Genomic DNA, 17,048 nt, shown 5'->3' with positions numbered 1-17,048 from the left:
TGATATCACATGAGGTATTACTGAATACAAAGGCACTATCATCATACTGATATCACATGAGGTATTACTGAATACAAAGGCACTATCATCATACTGATGATATATGAGGTATTACTGAATGCGAGGGCACTGTCGTCATACTGATGATATCATATGACGTATTACTGAATGTGAGGGCACTGTTGTCATACTGATGATATCACATGAGGTATTACTGAATGTGAGGGCACTATCATCATACTGATGATATCACATGAGGTATTACTGAATGTGAGGGCACTGTCGTCATACTGATGATATCACATGAGGTATTACTGAATGTGAGTGTACTGCCATCATACTAAGGATATCACATGAGGTATTACTGAATGTGAAGGCACTGTTGTCATACCGATGATATCACATGAGGTATTACTGAATATGAGTGTACTGTCATCATACTGATGATATCACATGAGGTATTACTGAATGCGAGGTCACTGTCGTCATACTGATGATATCACATGAGGTATTACTGAATGCAAGGGCACTATCATCATACTGATGATATCACATGAGGTATTACTGAATGTGAGGGCACTGTCGTCATACTGATGATATATGAGGTATTACTGAGTGCGAGGGCACTGTCATCATACTGATGATATCACATGAGGTATTACTGAATGTGAGAGCACTGTCATCATACTGATGATATCACATGAGGCATTACTGAATGTGAGGGCACTGTTGTCATACTGATGATACATGAGGTATTACTGAATGTGAGTGTACTGTCATCATACTGATGATATCACATGAGGTATTACTGAATGTGAGGGCACTATCATCATACTGATGATATCACATGAGGTATTACTGAATGTGAGGGCACTGTCGTCATACTGATGATATCACATGAGGTATTACTGAATGTGAGGGCACTGTCGTCATACTGATGATATCACACGAGGTATTACTGAATGCGAGGGCACTGTCGTCATACTGATGATATCATATGAGGTATTACTGAATGCGAGGGCACTGTCCTCATACTGATGATATCATATGACGTATTACTGAATACAAGACACTATTGTCATACTGATGATATCACATGAGGTATTACTGAATGCGAGTGCACTGCCATCATACTGATGATATCACATGAGGTATTACTGAATACAAAGGCACTATCATCATACTGATATCACATGAGGTATTACTGAACACAAAGGCACTATCATCATACTGATGATATATGAGGTATTACTGAATGCGAGGGCACTGTCTTCATACTGATGATATTATATGATGTATTACTGAATGCGAGGGCACTGTTGTCATACTGATGATATCACATGAGGTATTACTGAATGTGAGGGCACTATCATCATACTGATGATATCACATGAGGTATTACTGAATGTGAGGGCACTGTCGTCATACTGATGATATCACATGAGGTATTACTGAATGTGAGTGTACTGCCATCATACTGAGGATATCACATGAGGTATTACTGAATGTGAGGGCACTGTTGTCATACTGATGATATCACATGAGGTATTACTGAATGTGAGTGTACTGTCATCATACTGATGATATCACATGAGGTATTACTGAATGTGAGGGCACTGTTGTCATACTGATGATATCACATGAGGTATTACTGAATGTAAGGGCACTGTCATCATATTGATGATATCACATGAGGTATTACTGAATGCGAGGGCACTATCATCAGACTGATGACATAATTTGAGGTATTTCTGAATGTGAGTGTACTATCATCAGACTAATGACATCATACTGAGGTATTTCTGAAGGTGAGTGCATCTTGATCATAGGAATATAGTATAAGTCCTCTGTGAAAGCAAAACACATTTTAAATCCCTGAACACATTTCTCAGTGGCTCTCATGAAAGAGATCAAATATCAGTCTTTACCTCATACAGATGGTGATATCAAATGAGGAGATAGCTCTTACGGGTAATTTACCTAAAGAAACAAAGAAAAAGGAAAAAGGCATTTGTCATGAGATTGTATTTACAGCTTGTTAAACCATTACATTACTGTCACAGATTGTTTTATACGGATGCCAGTGTGGAAGTGGTATTCCCACTACAGCATAACCAATACATTGTCACAGCACTGTGTTCTCATGTGACCAACAACTGGATAAGAATAAGTTACTGAATTTAGGTAGAAAACAGTTTAGCATGTTAGTCTGTATGGGCTGTAAATGCACTGGATATGGTTCATGAACTAGAATCTGGGAAAATACTCCATCAGTAATCAGTACTAAAGTTAGTCCAGAGGAGAACAGTGACCTGAGTTCGTAAACACACTGTGATATCCAGTAAGGTAAATGAACTGCAAATCAGCTGCACACCTGGTAATTTTATGGTGTGTGAGTGGGGGTTAAAGAGGGGCCATTATACATATGTAACTTCTAGCGGGAACAGTGATATGGCTGATAAATAGCACCAGTAGGTGCATTAGGGTATTAGGGTAGGTGCATGTAATCTGCATTCAACACTACAGTGTTGTTGCACATGTGGCTAGAAGAGGGAGTGCAGGAAAAGTTTGACTGTTGGCCACATAATGGCAATCTTTAGAGAGATTCCTCTACCACTCACCTGCTGTAACTGTGAACAAATACCCGAGCACTATGGAATTCTTTGTCTAAGATATACGAATAACCTTGCTTTTCCCTTGACCGCCTCCATTTGAGGGGCTATTTGAGGGGATACTATGATATGCCAGTGTTGCACTTCTGAGATTAATGGTGGTGGTGGGTGATCTTTCCCCTTAATAACTGCGTCACTGACTCAAAAATGTTTCCTGTCACCTTTGATACTAGGGAGATCTGAAGGCAGTGGGTTCTGTTCTAACACTAGCTATTTAGGTCCATATTCCAGTACTAACAACATAATGCAGCATTAGCACTGTTCTGAGGTGCTGTCCTTTGGATGAAATATTAAATTAAGGTCCTAAATGCCTTTTCTGCCCGACCCTGTACTTGGCTGCTGTGCTCCCTGCCTTGGTGCTTAACCTACACTGTGTGCCTTGGTTTGCCCCTACGCCAAACAACTGAATATTATCTGCTGGACGCCACAGAAATAAACCTAACTAAAGAAGTAGCTACTGGCTCCCTAAGAAACTTTCCCTTCCTATAAACCAGTGAAAGTATGTATGGTTATAACTATGTGTCATTTGCAACTTGATAAATGTCCAAGCTTCTTCTAGGTTAGTGTAAGCTTCCTAGTCTAGGTAGCCAGCAGCCAACCCCTCCCCCCCCACCTAATTAATCTCCTGAAAGTATCCCATTGCCTAAAGAAGGTCTAGCTCTTGCAATTAAATTCCTGACCACTAGGTGGCGTCACTCTATAAACTACTCTATACCAATTTGCTACACTTGCTAATCCTACTTCTAGCACATTGTCGCCAGCTTTTCCACTGACGTTTTTACCATCTCTTCATGTTCCAAGTACCCTTCTTACCTACTACTTCTCTAACAGCCTTAATCTCTTCCCACCAACTTCTTTTTTCCCTCATTTTCTCCCTCTCAAACTCCCATTCTACCAAACTTACCTGCTGAATTTTCTCAGACTTCACTGATTGTCTTCCTCGACTCTCTCTTGTCTCTGTTATTCTGTTATTCTGCTGTCTTTTCCCCCCTATCTCTTGGACACTAGGTCATCCCTCTTCCTTACAACCACAAGTATTTCTCCTTATCCTCCTCACATTACTGTTACCTGTGATTCACATCTCCCTCCTAGACTACTACCTCAAGCCCTAAGCTCCTCCCCCTAAAACTATTCCTACTCATCTCCCTGCTAACCCTACTCCTTATCTCGTGCATCTTTGCCCTTACATGTGTTTGGTCTTTATACCCTCCCCCTTAACCCTATGTCCCTCCCCATCTTATAAATATACCCTACTTTTGGGGTCGCCATCTTTCTGCCAACCCTGTACTTGGCTGCTGTGCTCCCTGCCTCGGTGCTTAACCTGCAGTAAGTTAACCAAAGCTTTGTTACTCCTCATTGTCGACTATTTAATCAGTTTGCTCTTCTGGTGTATAGTTTAAACTGTTGATGTGACAATTATGAGTTTGTAAACTGCATATTGCTGTACCTGTGAACGCTTACAGCGTTGAGCACGTGTGGCTAGTTACTGAATGTTTGTTTGCTTACTGCGACGAAACAATACTGTATTCCTTCTTATATGGGATTTATGTGCTGCGATGTTTGCCCATTAAGGAGATTGCTGGTTTAAACCTTTTTCTACTTACTTTTGGCGGCTTGTTACTGGTTATGCACTCATTGTATGCCTCTCTGTGTTTGAACTGAGCTAGGGTAACCGAAGCCGGAAACCATTGCAACTACTTAGTATTACACTACTTAGGGCTTAGATAGCCCTCGCCTTGTCTGTAACTTTAAAACTACATGTTCCTCTGGACAAGTGCTTATCTTTCACATGCGGTTTACATTTTTCATTAAAGCTTTGCCCGACTACCCATGTAATAACTATTTACACTACATCGCTTAAGCGCAGCCTTAGAGCTTTTTTTAAAACTCCTGTAGCGTATTCTAGTGTAAAGTATAAGCAAGTATTCCTGATCATTTGTCATATTTTTCGTTGCTGTAATAGCTAAGCCTACAAAGCGACTCACTACAGGGACTGTTTCAATCGGTGGTAGTGAACGCCGAATTTTTAAAGTGATATTCCCCTTGCAGGGGTAGAGTGGGATTTTTTTCCCCTAACACTCTCTTTAGCTGTTACACTATCTATTTATTTTGTAGTCTACTTATCTCAGTGTATTTTTACTACTATTAGAGACATATCAATATACAGTGTAATTTTTTTTAACTTGTTTGTCTGTACATGGATTTTTGCTACTTACATTAACGAATGCAACAGTCGACTGAGTTTGTAGCTTAGAGCGTATTAGAACTTTTGATTCACCAACAAGAATACTTTTAGAATGTAACATTGTAAGCTGTATTAACCTGTTTTCCAATTTTATGTGTTGTATGCCTCACCCCCTTTTTTTCTTCTTCTTCTTTCCTTCTCTATATTACTAGCTGTGTGCCTCGGTTTGCCCCAACACCAAACAACTGAATATTATTAGCTGGACGCCACAGAAATAAACCTAACTAAAGAAGTAGCTACTGCCTCCCTAAGAAACTTTCCCTTCCTATAAACCAGTGAAAGAATGTATGGTTATAACTATGTGTCATTTGCAACTTTATCTTACTGTATCTTACTGAAATTGGTACACCTTGTTTGCTGTAGCATAGACTAGATCCAGGCCTGCTGAATCTAGCTTTGTTTATATGCTTGTTGTTTGTTTGCTTGTTATTTCCCTGGAACGCTAATTCCACCTAATACGCGGCTTCTCAGCACTTCTGTGGATCACTAGTGATATCTGCATTGCTTACTGTACTTATTTCCTTGTTTCACTTGAAAGAAAGTTACTGTTTGTCATTTTTGCATTTAAGTTACCTGTAACACATTGCACTTAAGTTACCTGGCACTTGCTCACTAAAGCAATTATATAAGTCAGCACTAAAATTAAAAGCACTACACCCTCACTCCCCACTGGCCCTGGTTTTCAATTATTAAGGAATTCCCAATATTATTCTAGCATGTCCAAAGGTCAGTTGTCAATCTCCTCTCCGGTCCAGCTGGTGAATCTGGGAATCTTGAGGCAATGTTACAACTGCCTCATGTACACAGACAACCCTCTCCTCCTCCCAACAAATTCCAACACATGTGAGAGATGCAACCATATAGCCAAACTGGAGGCTAAGTTCTCTCAACTCAGTACTGGCATAACCAGTCAGGAGGAGAAGGAAACCACACTCACTACAATTCCAGTCTCACATAGACCTACCACGACAGCAAACCAAACACATAATCACACAAAAACATACTCGGAGGCTCTAAATAAAGATCTGCTGAAGCAGTAGAGACCTCCAAAGCTGACACCCAAGCAGCCGCTACCCCAAAACAAAACACGTGCAACACATATCTCACAAAGCCAGTGTGCCAAACAGTCACAGCCCTTAAGACTAAACAACACACCTGATACACTTGTAATAGGTGACTCTATCGTCAGGCACACTGACGTCCCGCTCACCAGGCTGAACTAGGAGAGGGTCATGGTGAGCAGCCTGTCGGGTGCTAGGATCCGCCACATAACACAAGCACTCAGGTCACTCCAAGGCAAGTACAAATATGACTCAGTCATTGTCCATGCTGGTGTGAATGACCTGAGACGTACCTCCCTGGACTACATGAAAAGAGACATAGAGGAGCTCTCTGAGCATGTAGCCCAGGCCGGTATGACCCTGACCTTGAGTAGCATCTTACCCTCACCAAGAATGATGCCACAATATGAAGACAAGATGATCAATTTCAACAATTGGCTTAAGTACTGGTGTCATTCAAAGGGGATCCAATGCCTGTCAGCTTGGGATGATATGCTCGACAAGCCACGATGCTTCGCTAGGGACGGCTTGCACCTGTCACCCCTGGGCTTTCGGATATTGGCAAAGGCTCTTGCTACACCCATAGTGCCTTTTTTAGGCAAGGCTCAAAAGACAAACCCACCTCCATAGGTATCACAAGGGATAAGAAACTAAGAGTAATGCTACTCAACGCCAGAAGTCTAAACCTCAAGATGCACGCACTCAAAACTCTCCTTAGCATGGAGAACATCGATATCTGTGCAGTAACAGAAACCTGATTCAGGGCTCCTGAGAGCACACTAGCACTACCAGGTTATACCTCATACCATGCTTTTCGGCCCCAAAACTTGGACCGAACCACAAAAGGAGGGGGAGTATCGATATTCATCAAAGATACCCACACCTCCAGGTTGGTGGCAAAGCATGAGGCATCAGAGACTATCCATGTGCAACTAACAGTGGGTAAAACTGCCTTCCAGTTTATAGCCTGCTACAGACCACCCTCCCAAACCCAGGAACCCCACTCAGCCTTCCTGAGAACACTGGAAAATATGAATGTCTCTCCAAACACCATTATATTGGGCAACTTCAACTACCCAAACATAGACTGGGAACATTACTCTAGCTCCAACACCCTAGCCCAAAGGTTCCTAGAATTTATAAACTCAAATGCTATGGAACAACTTGTTACCACTCCCACAAGAGGTGAAAACATACTGGACCTGATCATCACCAACATGGGGACTCTATGCTCCAGACCAGAAGTGTATCCCTCACTGGTAAGATCAGACCATAAACTAATCTCACTGGATATTCACATCCAGACACCACCCCCTGCCCAGAAAACCACAGTGATAAACTTCTCTAAAGCAAATTTCACACTCCTCAAAACTGAGGTGGAATCCTTCAAAGCCCCCGGGCCTGTGGAAAATACGGCCCAGACTGCAGAATCCTTTATAAACGCATTCTATGAACACCTTCAGGAATGCATGGATCATGCAATCCCAAATAAAACCAAGACCCAATCCTCCAAAGGCAGACGTCCTGTCTGGTGCACCCCAGCCATAAACAAACTATACAATAGAAGGAGGAAGCTACTAAATGAAAGAGCAAAATCCCAAAAAGGGAAGGCATCACTGATCAGTATTAGCAAAAAACTACGGGCACTCATAAAATTGTCTAAGGCCAGCTTCGAGAGAAAAATTGCACAGGACACTAAGGATAATCACAAGGCTTTCTTTAGTTATGTTAGGAACCTGGGTGGTAATTCCCAGATATGCTCAGAATTAGTCCAAAATTACAAAAAATACACTGAACCCACAGACATTGCCAATATCCTAGCTGACAGGTTCAGCGCAAACTTCTCCTCCCCCTCCCCACCAAAAGGGCAAATATCTATCCCAGCAGAGTGCTGCCCCCCAGACATCTCAGATGCTCAGGTAAGAGCCGCCTTCTCCAAAGCAAAAAACACAGCATCAATGGGACCAGATAGTGTCCCGGGCTGCGTCCTACATGAACTCCAAAAAGAGCTAAACCCAAACATAAAACTACTGTTCAATCTCAGCCTTACTACAGGATATGTGCCCAAAGAGTGGCGTACAGCAACAGTGGTCCCTCTCCATAAAGGTGGTGCCTCAACAGATCCTGGAATCTATCGCCCCATAAGCCTGACTAGCTTGGTCTGCAAAGCTATGGAAAGGATCATCATGGACCTCATAAATAAAGATATTGGGGACCTACAAACACTGGATCCTACCCAGTTCGGCTTTGTTAAGGGCAGATACTGCCTCTTAAACCTGGTTGATTTTTTTGAAACAGTCACCAAGGCCATTGACGAGGGGAAGGTGGTCCACACAGCCTACCTGGACCTCGCAAAAGCCTTCGATACAATACCCCACGCGGGCATTATAGATAAGCTTACCAGCTTAAATATAAACCCCTATGTCACTAGATGGATTGCAAACTGGCTCAAGGACAGAACCCACATGGTTAGAATTGCTGGAGTCATGTCAGACTCCAAACCAGTTACAAGTGGTGTCCCACAAGGCTCAGTCCTGGGACCTCTCTTGTTCGGTATATATTTCTCAGAGGTACAGGCCAACACGGAAGGACTGTGGCTGACCAAGTTCGCAGATGACTGCAAACTGGGCGCCATAATTGACTCTTCAGCCGACACAAGCATCCTACAAAAGGGCCTCATAGGAAACAGACAACTGGTGCCAGAGCCATGGCCTCAAGCTAAATGCCAAAAAGTGTATAGTCATCCCTTTTGGCAAAAACGAAGTGCCCACAAATTACCACATAGGTGGTAATCCATTAAGTACAGAAGAAGTAATTAGGGACCTGGGGACCCAAGTTGATAGCAATCTCTCATTTGACAACCACGTGGCCAAAGTGGTTAGAAAAACATTTTATATAGCCCACCTAATCATGAAGGGATTCACATCTAGATCAGGGGAGGTCATCGTGCCTCTTTACTCATCCCTCATCAGGCCCATAATTGAGTACAATGCCTCTTTTGGGATGTACCTTACCAGACACCTGCAGCAACTGGAAAGACCCCAAAAGTACCTCACCAAGTGGATCAAAGGGCTCAAACAGATGCCATATGCTGCCCGGTTAAAGAAACTCCAGCTCTACTCAGTGGCATACTGCCTGTTCAGAGGCAATCGGTGCCTGATGTATAAAGCCATGTCCAACCCAGAATTAATGGACATGCTGCACCTCAGAAAATCCAAATCCCATCGAGCTACGCTCGAGAGACTTGAACCTCAGCACTGAAATAAATAGGACATGCTGGAGGGACAGATTCATAACCCAGAGGCTCCCTTCACTCTGGAATAAAATCCCAGTCCAGGTTAGGCAGAGTCCCTCATTGACTCTCTTCAAGAGGAATCTTGATGAGTGGATGGGAGATCATAGGTTTACCCTGGGTATCACTTCTGTGTCACTGTTAGACAGAGGCACAGTATACTAACCTCAAAAAAGGGCATAGCAAAATAAATTTAAAATGGGTGGTGAAAGCCAAACACATTCTGGGTAGGCTTATAAATGCCCTAGGGAAGATAGCCTAGTATGAACCTATGAACCTATGAACATATGAACTTGATAAATGTCCAAGCTTCTGCTAGGTTAGTCTAAGCTTCCTAGTCTAGGTAGCCAGCAGCCAAACTCCCCCCCCCCCACCTAATTAATCTCCTGAAAGCATCCCATCGTCTAAAGAAGGCCTAGCTCTTGCAATTAAATTCCTGACCACTAGGTGGCGTCACTCTATAAGCTACTCTATACCAAGTTGCTACACTTGCTAATCCTACCTCTAGCACATTGTCGCCAGCTTTTCCACTGACTTTTTTACCATCTCTCCGTGTTCCAAGTACCCTTCTTACCTACTACTTCTCTAACAGCCTTAATCTCTTCCCACAAACTTCCTTTTTCCCTCATTTTCTCCCTCTCAGACTCCCATTCTACCAAACCTACCTGCTGAATTTTTTCAGACTTCACTGATTGTCTTCCTTGACAGAACTCTCTCTTGTCTAAACCCGCTCCGTTCGCCCTGCGGGCTCACTCCGCTCCCCTATCCTACCCCCCAAATGCCACCCACCCCCAGTGCTCCTACACTTATCCACCTACAGACCACTCCCCTCCTGAATTGCATCTATCACACACAACACATAATTAATAAACCCATCCACTTTCTTCAACAACCTGCCCACACTACCTATCTCTAACCACTTCTTTCTCCTAAGACATAACCTAATACCTTTTCTCTACAATACTTTTATTTTTAACCTACCACATCTCTATTCAAATCACAATCCCTAGAATGTATATTCCTACAATCCCCCACAAAATTCATATTTTAATTTGGGCATTCTTATTACCCCCTCTAGTCACCTCCTATCTCCTTACCTCATATGAATATTCCCTTAACGATACCCTCCACTACCTTCCAAGCACTCCTCATCACCAACAATACCTTCTTCTTACTACTTCTTAAATATAATTTTCAAATCCTGCTACCAATTGGCCAAATATCATCGACTTACACATATTAAATTCTCTTACCTAAAAAACTAAAAGATTATTTGATTTCTATGGCAAGCCACAACACCCTAAACTTATAGCACCCCTTCAATCTCTATTAGATGGCAACATCCACCCAAACCCTGGCCCTAACAATCTCCCTACCACAAGAAATAACTACCAAGACAATTCTATAACCCTACCACCTACCAAACCTACCAACTCACTCTCAATTGCACATCTAAATATACGCAGTATATGCAACAAAATTGCTCAACTTCATGCACTCTTACAAACTCAGCCATTTGATATCCTATGTTTATCAGAAACATGGCTAAAACCTTCCATTAAAGACAACGAAATATCCCCACCTGGCTATAATATTATCAGACTCGACCGTACTCCCAAAAAGGAAGGAGGAGTAGCAATCCTCTATAAAACGGAGCTACAAATCAGTACATTTAATATTAACTTACCCACAAACCCTAGTGCAGAAATAATATTCTCCAAACTGCAGCTAAATACAAGTAAAGCCATAAACATCATCTGTGTTTATCTTCCCCCAGGAAAGAATTGTAATATTCTAGAGGATATTCTTAGCTGGCTCTCTAGTCATATCCCACAAGAAACAATAATTCTTGGGGACTTTAACATTGACTGGAACTCCTGCACAAATGCCAATCCCACCACCTATATTAATCTATACAGCTTCTCACAACTAATACATTCCCCAACCAGAACCAACAAAATGAATAACAAAGCAGCCACCTTAGATTGGATACTTACTAATACCACACAGCAAATGTACACTACAGGCATCCTTCCTGATGACCTTAGGAACCATTCCCTAACATATATTATCAGACATAAAACCAACATAACATTCCCAAACACCTTCCGAATGATACGCACAAAAAAGCATTTTAACCCAGAACTTTTCCAAGCAGAACTTAATCAATGTAACTGGACACCATTAAAGACTCTTCCTCTAAACAAAGCCGTGGAATACTTTAATTCTACATTCTTAGCCATCTTGGATCAACATGCTCCAAATTGTTCTATTACAATCAAAGCCAAACCAGCCCCATGGCTTACTAACAATACTAAACAGAAAATCCTACTTAGAAATAAATACTGGGCAAAATGGCATACTACTAAGAATCAGACAGACCGTCAAACCTTTAGAGAACATAGAAACAGCACAAAAAGAGCCATCCTGCTAGATAAAAAGAATTATTATCTCCAACTACAACAAACTTCTATCAGACAACCTAAAAAATTCTGGACTGGTATTAATAATCTACTCTACCCAGGCCAATTGATCACACCCAACCCCCAGGGATCTAACCCCAAGAATCCGAAACAAACTGCAAATGCCTTTGATTCTTTCTTCACAGATACCATCCAAACTCTAGCTAGCCACCTATCACCTGATATAGCTAACTTGCCCACTTCTTCTAATAATCCACCCTCACAATTTCACCTCCAACCTGTATCTACATCATACATTTCCTCCCTTCTCCAAAAGTTAAAACCTACCTCCCCATCAGCTGACAAACTCCCAGCAGAATCCTTGCAAAAAAGTGCTAAGGCCATTGCCTACTCTATTTCCATTCTGATAAATAGATCGATAAGCGAAGGAGATGTCCCATTAGTCTGGAAAATCTCCTATATCATCCCACTTCATAAAGGGAGGAACTCCAATGATTTCTCCAACTATCTTTACTATTGCCTACAGCTAAAATTATGGAAAAATGCATCCACAAGCAGATACTCAACCACCTTCTCCAAAATAACCTACTTGCTAACTGCCAACATGGCTTCAGACCTTTCCATAGTACCACCACTGCCCTGCTATCCTTCACAAACTATATCAACAACAACCGTAACAACAACTGTCTATCATCAGCAGTCTTCATTGACCTATCCAAAGCTTTTGATATGGTTAACCACCAACTTCTCCTGCATACACTTAAGTCTCTCTCACTTCATTCTCTTTCTTTGAACTGGTTTACATCCTACCTTGATAACCGTCAGCAGGCTGTACTCCGGCACAATGAGCTATCTAATCACCTCCCAATCTCCTTCGGTGTCCCACAAGGCTCTATTTTAGGCCCACTCTTATTTTTTATCTTCATTAATGACCTACAATCTGCAATACCATACTCCACCTGTATTCAATATGCAGATGACTCAAGCTTAATCTGCTCAGCTACCTCACCAACCGAACTTCAGTCCCTTACCCAAAAAGCCTTCTGCATTGTAGAACAATGGTTCTCTCACCGCTGCCTCCTACTAAATCCCCAAAAAACTAAATTGCTACTTTTCAGCCCAACCAAAAAGTCCACCCCTGTACAGTTCAATCTCACTTCTAATAATGGTACAATTATCTCACCTGACCCTACCACTAAACTCCTAGGAATAACAATTGACAACAACCTAAACTTTGATACACACATAAACACGACAATAAAATTAATTAATAAGAAACTGGGATCCCTTTATAGAATCAAATCTTATCTTTCTCCAAAAGCTAGGTCTGCTATAGCTAGAACTCACCTTTTATCAACTCTGCTCTATGCCACTCCCATTTATACTAATATCTCTAAAAACAACCTCAAGAAACTAACAACTTTCTACAATAATATTACTAAATTTGCTACAGGCTCTCCTTTCAGAACCCATCACTGTCTTAATCTTAAACATTTAAACTGGCTTGAATTCCTTAACCAGCTTCAATTTCACCAGCTTACAATAGCTCATAAGACCCTGTATCAACCTAACAATACTCCTATTCTCTCTAGCCTTATCACACCTTATAATAACCTCAAAAATCTACGTTCCTCAAACAAACTGCTTATTAACACTATTAAATCCAACAACTCAGCAGGTGACTCCTTGTTCTCTAACTCTGTAGGGAAATTATGGAATAAACTTCCTTCCGATATCACAGCTCAGACTTCTCTTTCACTTTTTTAAAAAACATCCAAAACCATATCTCAATAATCACTGGCTATGCACTGGTACTAACCCTGGCTAATTTATTCTCCCTCTCAAATATTAACAACCTTTCCTATTGCATACAAATATATGTATATATGTAAACTTTATCTCTGTATCTTACAGAACTGGAATACCATTCTAAAAAAAAAAAAAAAAAAAAAAAAAAGTTTTATTGTATTATCTTAAATTCTTTGATTTGTTTTTAACAATACTGTATAACTTCTATTATTTTAGTATCTATTAAATATGTATTACTATGCGGAGCTTTTCTCCCCGGGCCTCTACTGAAAATGCACATGTATCCAGCTAGACTGGCCCGGTCAACAAATGTAAAATAAAAAATAAATAAATAAAAATAAATAAATCAAGGTCCCAAATGTCTCAGATGGTTGTAGTTTACATGAATGTTAAGGATCCTGTGCCCCATATTAAACACAGTTGGGGACATTTTATTGTTAATCTTTTAATAAAAATCATATACATCAAAGGTGTCTTTCGGAATCTTAACAATATCTACAAATCTAAATCATAGCTTTCACAAGAAGAAAAAATATTTAAATAAAATGTTCATATAAATATGGCTTCTTTAATCAGCCTTACAGAACCTCCATCACTTGTTAAATGATGACAACCTTATCTTTCAACTCAAACTTCAAAGATAATACATAATACTTTGTCATAACATTGTGGTGTCCATAAATTAGTATTGCAGTCACTATCTTTTTGTCCATTTTATAGCCACACTAGCTTTCTAAGTTTCCTTATCTTTGCAGCCCTTTCATATTCCAGATACAAAACCATGCTTTGCACTTTCTTTGGTTTAAATGTTTTCAGAATCATGCATGTTTTTCTTCCAAGATGTTATAAGTTGTTTCTAGATGACAGACCAGTTAAGCTGTTTTTAAGTCTAAATACTGTAATCCCATTGGTATGCCCAGGTAGCTATCCCTTCCATCACTCATGCTAGGGATAAATGTGTTATTTCCCATCCACTCATCTAAGTTATATTTGAAGATATGAAGGACACGCTTTGCTTACCAGGACGTGAGTTTGTTCCAGAAGTTGGTAATTTTGGCGGGAGAAATACCTGTCATACTAACAAGTCCTATTTCAGCTGCAAAATAGATTAGGTCCCTTGATTCTTAATTTGGGCTAATGCCAATTGTTTGGAAGTACAGTAGTTCAATCAAGAGTGTATTATTTACAACTTTGCAGACCAGGCATAGATCATCTTTTAGAAATCTGTAACAGAAACAAAAGAGAGATGAGGTACTTGGTAACTTGTGAGGTCATATACCAGTTTTTTTTTTTTTTTGGTAGTGAGGGACCACTGGAGATTTCAACTTTGCTTAGGTGTTTGGATGGATGCATGCCAAAGGACATATTATATTCAAGTACTGGCATAATAAGAGATGAATAGAGGGGAATTATGTCTTCTTTTGACCTTGAAAAAATGCCCTTAGAAATCAACTGGTGGAGGTAGAAGGTTTTCGTATTGACAGAGGAGATATGGAGTCAAAAAGTGTTCATTATCCACAAAGGTGTCCAGGTCTATAATGACAGTAACTGCTTTAAGGGGATGTCATTTACATGACAACTGTACAATGTTCTGTTTTGTTTTGGGCATTGAATTTTAAACCTCAGTCCTGATATAATGAGTTTCGCCAAGCTAAGCATAGGATCTATGTTTCCTTAAAGGAGCTGATGACGGCTACTAACTTGCCATCATCCATGAACTTGGCCAGTCATAGTTGTTTAATGTCAGACGTGATATCAAAGAATTTAGTGTCAAAGGGATGTAGTTCAAAAACAGAACACTAGGGTACAACACTGATGACAAATCTCGATGATACCGTGCCATTAATTCTAATAGAGAGGTACCTATCACTCAGCTAGATGGCAATTCGCATTTGATGTGTTACATAGTGGGCTCCTATTACGTCATCAAAATTTTACAAGTTTGAGCCACATATGGTCAAGGCCATACGTTCGAATTTGTAAAAGTTCAAGCGTGTGAATGGAAATCTCCATAGGTGGAGGTTTCTATTCTGTTCAATGTGGTGCGATCTCAGAATTGGTATATTTAAGTAGCGGGGGTGTGGGGGTGCAGGGGGGATTGCCCCCTGCTTACAACAATTTATTTTGTTGTCCGTTGTGTTTTTTTTTTTAGGTAGAAAAAGGTATGTAACTTCGAACAGGTTCGACCATTAGGTGTTCGAAGCTACGTAACTTCGACTATGTGATATAGACCCTTACATAGTTACTTATATGGATCTTGTCTAGTTTCACTAGTTTATCAGTGATACAAGAGAGGCAGACAGTGTCAAAATCCATAGCTACATTGATGGAACCTGTCTGTACAGAATTACCCTCATCCAGCGCTTCAGTGACGCTTTCATAGAAATCAGCTAAGCTCAGTAGGCAAGATGTATAATTTACAAATCAAAATTGATTTGGGTACAGTAATGTCAGGTTATCTATGTCCCTGATGTTGGTGAGGTTGAGAACTCTATAGCTGTTAAAATCCATGATGGGGCCTTTCCTGTGTAGAAAAATGAATACAGCTGTTCTCCACGCTCTGGTGTATATTCAGTGAAGTTTCTGTGATTGGATAGGGGATTTTTCATACTGACAAGAAAACAGCCCTGTATGTTATCCAGACTGCTTTTAGTATCTGTCTAAAGGTAATTACCAAGACAAAGAGTATGGACTTTACTTTTTATACTGAGTAGTTTGGAGGTGTCAGAAGATAGAATCTGGAGCTAATTTTATTTGCAAGGATGTTAGCTTCACCATCAGAGTTTCAGTGGGTGATACCATTTGATATATGCTTGCACAATGCTAGACATTATTTCTGAGGTTCTTTAGATGATTAAAGATGTTTTGTGGTTATCTTATGCTGAAGTAAAAATTTTTAGTACAGAATTAGCTCTGTAGGATTTGGTCTTCCTCCTGAGTTCTTTATTAATGTTTTTGAGTTGAATTTTGAACACATTAGAGCTATGAGATTTTTTTACCTTTATCATAGAGTTTATTCACAGTTGAGTTCCCCCAGAGGGGTTTGTTTTTAAACCTGGTGCTGTATTTGTAGTGAAGGGGAACATAAGCCTCTGTGTAAGGGTTGAAGTGGGATGATAGACTGAGTGTATGCAGCACTATTTGTTATATAGTCATAGGATTACAGGATCATAGGATCATAGGAGGTTACTAGACTAATGGCCCTGGGGCCCTTACAAGCCTAGCCAAGAGTTTATCCCCCCAAAAAAATAACCTCAGTCAGCACCTGTCACCCTTGTCAGTGAGGGACACAGGTGGGACCCCTGGGACAAATTTGTGGTTTCCCATCTACTTATCAAGGTTGCACTTGAAGAGGGTCAGCGAGGTACTCTTTTGGGCATGAATGGGAAGTCTATTCCAGAGATGGTGCAGCCTCTGGGAGACAAACGTGTGTCTCCAGCAGGTTTTGTTGATGTCACATATTAGATTTAGGCCTTTTGAGTGGGTAATGCATGAGGAATTAGACTCACAGATATGGAAAATCTCTAGTAGTGCAGGGTCAGATAT

General features: G+C 40.6%; 1 protein-coding gene across 1 annotated transcript in view; it reads right to left on the bottom strand.

Moving 5' to 3' along the window:
• Positions 1–17,048, bottom strand: part of LOC122810818 (complement C3-like) — a 1,708,896-nt gene that overhangs the window by 56,617 nt on the left and 1,635,231 nt on the right. Inside the window, exon 33 of the mRNA XM_044082377.1 lies at positions 1,929–1,980. Coding sequence (XP_043938312.1) covers positions 1,929–1,980 — 52 coding nt within the window. The remainder of the gene's footprint in view (positions 1–1,928; positions 1,981–17,048) is intronic.

The sequence above is a fragment of the Protopterus annectens genome, chromosome 9.part0, assembly GCF_019279795.1.
Source record: "Protopterus annectens isolate FY-2018-M chromosome 9.part0, PAN1.0, whole genome shotgun sequence".
Lineage (NCBI taxonomy): Eukaryota > Metazoa > Chordata > Ceratodontiformes > Protopteridae > Protopterus > Protopterus annectens.
This window is presented reverse-complemented; position numbering and strand designations above follow the sequence as displayed.